The sequence below is a fragment of the Lactuca serriola genome, chromosome 1, assembly GCF_051521515.1.
Source record: "Lactuca serriola cultivar US96UC23 chromosome 1, Lser_US96UC23_V15, whole genome shotgun sequence".
Taxonomy (NCBI): Eukaryota; Viridiplantae; Streptophyta; class Magnoliopsida; order Asterales; family Asteraceae; genus Lactuca; species Lactuca serriola.
Window position 1 is genome coordinate 31,430,898 of NC_136408.1, and position 7,299 is coordinate 31,438,196.

The 7,299-nt window shown below is 30.4% G+C and overlaps 1 protein-coding gene across 1 annotated transcript; it reads right to left on the minus strand.

The window, feature by feature from the left end:
• Positions 1–2,958: 2,958 nt before the first annotated feature.
• Positions 2,959–6,412, minus strand: LOC145080375 (ferrochelatase-2, chloroplastic-like). Its single transcript, XM_079023168.1, has 9 exons — positions 6,185–6,412; positions 5,389–5,686; positions 5,134–5,277; positions 4,919–5,020; positions 4,673–4,776; positions 4,456–4,582; positions 4,114–4,266; positions 3,908–4,008; positions 2,959–3,545 (listed from the first exon to the last, which is right to left on the minus strand). Exons 1-9 carry the CDS (start codon positions 6,268–6,270, stop codon positions 3,212–3,214), a joined length of 1,449 nt encoding a protein of 482 aa, XP_078879294.1. The 5' UTR covers positions 6,271–6,412; the 3' UTR covers positions 2,959–3,211.
• Between the last annotated feature and the right edge of the window lie 887 nt (positions 6,413–7,299).

Sequence of the window (7,299 nt, forward strand, 5' to 3'; positions counted from 1 at the left end):
TTAATTATAAGTTGATGTTTATTAAAAGTTATTATAGGATGTCTAAACCCAAAATATTGTATTGTGTGCATTGATGGTTTTTATTATTATCATATCATTAGCATATAATTATTATTTTTAGTATTTTTTTTATCATTACTTCCTTAAATCATAGAGTAATCAATAAAACTTTATTATATAATAATTATATTTTTATTAGTAACTTTTTTTAGTATTAATATTAATAACTTAAAATTTATTTTTTATTAAAATAAAAAATAGTTGTGATTTTTTAAAAGAGAAAAACAAATCTTACGAAAAAAATGGCGTAATTTTTTAAAAACCATTTCTAACTCATACTTTTCGGATAACCTTTTGCTTGATAAAATTTATATTTTTCATTTGTGTCTTTAGTTTTGATGGACATAAATCATTAATTGCATACGAACGTTTTATACCTTTTTAGTAAACATAAATAGTTCTATTGAGTTTATATTAAAAAATAATATAATTTTTAATCATTAGAAAATGCTAACAATAAATAAATATATAAATGAATTGATTATTGTGGAGGCTTGGAGGGAAAATGAGATTAAAAACAAGTCAGCCAAAAAATAAACTATCTATATTTTTTTAGTATAATACTATTTTTATCGAAAGAAAACACATTAAATATTTATTTGCGGAAAAAAAATTATCAATTAATTTATATTAAACAAGTTAAAAAGTAAAACAATAATAAAATAAAACGATGATAAAAACTCAATAAAAAATTAAAACCTCATTGTGTTAAACCAAATATCAATATTCGACATTACAACGGGAATAATATTGTCATGTAATTATCATTTGATTAATTTTTATCATTTTTATTATTACAACGAGAAAAAAAACCACAAACTTAATATACCCTAATATCATTAATTATAAAAAATTTTATATATATATATATATATATATATATATATATATATATATATATATATATATATATATATATATATCCGGTAAAAATTTTTTTTTGGTAGGAAGGTAAAAAGTTTTTTTCTACATATTTTTCTGATGAACAAAAGAAATGAATCACTAGATGAATAAAAAATAACATGATTCACCAAAAAAATCTCCAAAAAACACACCAATGATTCATTTATACAATGATTTCGTTGTTATTTACTAAAATTGTCATAAAAGTGAATTTTTTCTTAATTTACTTAAAAATGAAATGATTCATTTATACAATGATTTCGTTGTTATTTACTAAAATTGTCATAAAAGTGAATTTTTTCTTAATTTACTTAAAAATGAATCATGAAGATGTTTTTTTGAGAATTTTTTCTAGTGAATCATCTTAGTTTTGAATCATCTAATGATTCATTTTGTATGTTCGTTAAAAAAATATGTAAAAAAAAAACTTCTTACCTTCCTACAAAAATTTCCCTTCTTATTTGATCTTGACTCTCTCTCTCTCTCTCTCTATATATATATATATATATATATATATATATATATATATATATATAAAATATAAAAGAAGTATAAAGCCACAATTTTTTTCTATACCCGTTGATAAGAAAATATTACCTCAAAAAAGTATGTTACAATATATTATAAAGTATAACACAATAATTATAAAAGTCAGACGTCACATGAGAGAGAGACAGAGTAATGGGTGAAATAAAAAAAAACGAAGAGACTCCAGTCAAAAGTAGGTGCAAGTGTTTAAAAACTCTATAAAAGACTATATTAGACTGATGTGTCAATTAGATTAATATGTTAAAAAAACCCCAAAACATATCGTGAGACACATAAAACATCACGCAACAAATGGGTGTCGTGAAATTATCTTGATTAGGGTTCACCAACTGCTTTTGTTTTAAAATGTTTTTGTTTTAAAAAGTCACTTATTTTTTTTATTTATTTATTTTGCATCAAGGGGCATCAACTTCACTTTTGAAAGTGTCATTATTTTTAAACTTTTTGACCGACTATGGACTACAGATGTATGCAAGGGGTATCAATTTTTTTTCACTTTTAAAAGGTCATTATTTTGCATCCAACTATTGCCATACACCCAACTTAGCTCTGCCACTATCGCCATTGACCCATGTATGTTTCCACTACCGCCTTCCTTATTCCTCTAAAATCGTTCATTCACCATCCCATCTGCCATGGACAATCCCGAAATTTGAAGATATTTTTGAAAGGAAATATGGTTTGAAACCTCTCTTGGGCATTCCATCGCCAATTGTACTAATTTTTTACCATGGCATACACAATCAAACACCAAAAAAAAACATGATGATGAAAGAAGTTTGGATCTTCAAGCTAAAGAATTTATGAACATGATTTTGGCGGAATACATGAAATTTGATCTAAAAAATATGTTGAAAATGAGGATTTGTTGTTTTTCGAAGCAATTGTTTAATATGAGAAAAATGATGCAACTAATGTCGACGAGGATACAAATTAATAAAGTTTTTTTTGTCAAGACTAAAGTTGAAATTCGAGTTCAAGATTGCTTTAGATTATTGGTTCGTAATGATTCGGGTCGTGGTCCTAATAGTGATATACGAAGCAAAGCCTCCATAAGCTCAATACATTGATGTGGTTCAGAAATTCAATTCATATGATGATGAATTTGGAATAGATCTGGTTAAATGCTCGTATAACGATGCCAAAAAGGTTGTGGTTCCGATGCTTTGAGAAGCTTCTAAATGATTTGTAATGAATGGCTAAACACAGTCCTTGAATGTATGGACAAAATCATTAATGCATCGGTTGCCAACTTGGTGGCTTCAGTGGTGGCAATGGCTCTACTGTGGAAGAAAGGAAGAAGGTAGTTTAAGGGAATATGGGGATCTGACCGGGAGTGAGAGAAAAAAAGTAACCCATTCGCGTGAGTTTGAATTGGTTTTTATCATTCATGTTAATTTGTTTCACTATAATTTATGAAAGATATCATAATTGACATAACGTAACTTACAAAACTTTTTGTTCAAATATATATGATTAATTACAAGCTTTATCAATTGCGGGTGATACCGATACGCACATGGGAACAACATAACCCTTTCTTCCCATTTCATATCTACATGTCCTGTTTGCAAAAATATCTCACATGTTCCAAAACCCATCCGCAAAATGCAACAAAAGCAAAGTTTCAAAACCCCCCACAAAAAAAAAAAGATAATTATTTGCGCATAGCTGATTATTACTCCTCATTCAAACTCTTCTAAACAACAGGCTTCCTGAATGCGGACAGCATTCTGGGAGATAAAAGCAGAATAAACGCCAAAAAGGAACCAACAAATATCTTCATCGCGTATCCAACAGGATCACGCTTAAATTCTTGAGAGCTGCTGCTACTGATTAATGGTGACGAGGATGCTGACATGGCTGTAGCAGAAGGTAACGCTTCAATCACTGCATCCGCCAGGTCAGCAATGAAGGAAGTGGTGCACCCAAGAGCCGGGACCCGACCCCAGTTTTCAACACCTGATTTGAGGGCCAACTCCTTGTACTCCATATCTATTTCTTCCAGTGTCTCTATGTGCTCACTCACAAAGCTAACAATTCAAAATCCCAAACCAAACATCAACATTATTTCATAAATCATTTATGTAGGAACTTGTCTTAATACAAAAATATAGTGGATTTCAATTTATTTCTATTATAGCATTTTAGTTTCTTATTAATGCCTAAATTAGAAATTAATTGAAACTAAGTAAAATGCTATAACAAATAAACAAATCAATTAGAGTACATTGTTGTTTCTTGAAAATATAACTCTTTAACAAACCGATTTTTATTTTAGTCCCTCCGTACTCCTTTGTACTCCATATGAAGTTAGTGATAACACTTTGAGTTTGATTTATGGCTAAGTTTTTAAATTTTACACATTTGACCCTTGAAGATAAAATAAATATACCTAACAGGAACTGCAAGAAGACTCTTGACACCTTGTTGGCCAAGCTGAACAAGAACTTCATCAGTGTAAGGTTTCAACCACTGCACAGGTCCAACTCGACTCTGATAAAGGGAATCAAAACATATTTATATTATTATGGTTTGAAACACTTGTTATATATATAAAAGATCAGAAGAACAAGTATATAAATAATTTGAATTGGTGACCTGATAAGCCAATCTATGATTATTTTCAATTCCTCTTGCTTTAAGTTCCTGCATTATCAAGTCGATGCATTCCTCCATCTGATATTTATATGGATCACCAGCATCCACAACGTACGTCTCTGGCACCCCATGAGCACTGAAGAATATCATTACCTACAATCACAAATCACATAAGCTGTTGGCTGTTGCAACTACAATATCATTACCTACCTAATTATAAAACTGAAGATTGCTTTCTATTTGGATGACATTGCTATTTCTTGGTTCACCCTTTTATTATACTTCTACTTTGAGATTACAGGGTATTTAATATTTAAAAGCAATCAATAAAGTAGCTTTTACCTCTTGAGGTCTATTAAAACTTAGCAACTCCTCTTCAATCAAGTCAGCCATAGACTTTATATAACCATATCTTTGATACCATGACTGGATAATGGCAACAGGAAGCTTAGACAAAACTTTGTCTTCCCTGCATGTGATTGTGATGTGACTCAAATTAATGCCCTTATCAGAGTTTTAAAATCAAAAACATCATAGAAAATGAAATCAAGCAATTTACCTAAAGATGTTTTGAAGTGCACGTATACTTGATCCGGTTGTTGAAATAGAAAACTGAGGGTAAAGAGGCAACACCACAAGCCTCGTGATCCCATCACTCTTAATCTGTCATGGATAAAAAAAGAAACATCATTATTAACAATCTCAATTGATGATGACTTTATGGTAATCTTTAATGTTACTTTTTTGTGTTGAAATGCCCTGATAGCAGACCAATTATTCTTCAAATTATAATAAGTTAAACTACCTGTTGGGCAGCTTCTTCAGTGAAGGGATGCCAGTAACGCATTGCAATGTAGACATTAGCAGGTAATTTCTTTGCTTCAAGTTCTGATTTTAGAGCACTAGCCTACAACAAACAGCTATAATCATAAATATATACTGAAATGAAATGCAATATAAAAATCAGATGAAAGTCGATTAGAAAACACAAACATCAACAATAGCAATAACATGTCTTACCTGCTCATCTGTTATCTTTCTCAAAGGTGAACCACCTCCAATTGAGGCATATGCTTCTTTACTTTTTCTTGCTCTTAATACAGAAATGATTTGTGCTAAAGGTCGTTGTAGGAAACGAAACAACCTTGGTAGACGGATAATATCCTGTCCCAAACACTAAAACTGTTAGTATGATGAAAAATATTGGAACTAAATTAGCAGTGAATCTTTCTTTAGAGTTTCAAAAAGGAGGATTATTTGTATAAATACACATACCGGATCTGCAAACAGGTTATAGAGAAAGGGTTGAACATCAACAAGTGTCTCTGGGCCTCCAAGATTCAAAAGCAATACTCCAACTTTTTCATCCTCCACATGTGAATCAGATTCAGTTTCATTCAAAGGATGTGTGCATACCCCTACAGAACAAAATCTCTTTCCAGCTAAACCTATGTTCTTAATGGGTTCATCTAATTTTAATTTCTGGAGGTTGCTGACAGTTGAATTGGAGTTCCCAGATGCTTTGCATGTATGGCTGCAGACAGAAACTTGATGTTTTCTATGGAAACACACACTGCAAGTAGAGGAAGTAGGTGGATGTTTTAGTTTAATTATAACAAACAGGAGGCAATTTCATCAAGTGTGTGAACTTTTAAAAGAGCTAAAACATTTTCCGAATAGAATTAATGATCCAACCACAGCTCGTTTATACGTTAGTGATGCCTAACTTAGATTAACAAAGGCATGACTAAATTTCAGAATAATTTCAATACTAACAACCTAAAATTGTAAGATATGAAGCATATACAGGTTATATGAGAATCAAACGCTATGGATTCGACAAATTTTACAGAACCAGATTATAATATAGCTTCTAACGCACGGATCTCCAATAGACTTAGGATTCAATTTCCTTACCGATCCGATTTCAGTTTCATTACCAATCAGGGTTCAAAGGAAGCACACCATTTCATAATTGATCAGGCGAAACTAATAACATAAACTACACAGCATACACTCAATTGAATGGCATCCATGCTTGTACATGGGGATATTCGTATATAAAACTTACACCGAAGAATTGTGGTTGAATTTGGAGGTTGTCAACTCTGGGAGTTTCACGCCGGGCAGAGCATGAGAAGTCGCTGCTGCGTTCATGGCAATGAATAACGCCAAATTTGGGTGTACGTAAACCCTTCAAAACAAGGAAAAATAAATCTGGGTTACGAGAGTTTTATGAATTCTTTCAAGGGTTTCTTAGGGTTCTTGCAGATTACAAATTAATAAGTGCAAGAGTTCTGAATTAGTAATTACACTGTTAAGAATGGGGAATAAAATTAAGAAAATATATTTTATTATTTTTCAATATTTAATAAAAAATTAGCGATTTGACCAAAATAGTCATGCATCTACCAAAATCTATCATATCAATATATTGACCAAAATAGTCATTTGCATCTACCAAAATCTATCATATCTACAAAAATCGTATGTGACATACCAAAAAATCATTTGAGTATACAGGGGGAAGGGATTTTCATATATGCGAGTGAATTTTCGAAGATGTATATGTGAAATTCTTTGCTATACATCTATGGAAAAATATGTTTCCTCATATGTCATATGCGAACAAATGAGTTTGTGCAGATGCCATATTTTCTTAAAATTTCATTAACGAAAAATACGTTTCTTCGAATCACCATATGCCAACAAGTAAGTTTTCTCATATGCCGTATGCACGAAAATCTGAAAACTATATTTCTTTGTAATTCTTACTATGAAATCACAAATCCTTACTGTGAAAATCTAAAATCTAAACTGCAAAATTTGTATAGTTAATTTAATGGTCATTTTATAAGATGTGCTTTTGATTAAAAAAATTCAATACAACTTTATCTGCCTGCTATTATTTTTCTGAAAAAAAAAAAACATGGCTTCAAATTTTCCTTTTTTTCTTTTTTTTGCGGTTCATGACAATTAAAAAATGGTGGATGTATTTACATTAGGCATTTTGTTAAAAACTATGTGGTAGAAATTCCATAAGATATAAATTATTAGATCTGGTTAAAATGTAGAAAGATTTGAAAAATAGACCTGACATCAATTTATCTTTCCATCATCCATCAATGAAACATGTTGTAAAAATAGTTTTGATAAAAGTGATGTGAAACACTTGAAAAAATATTA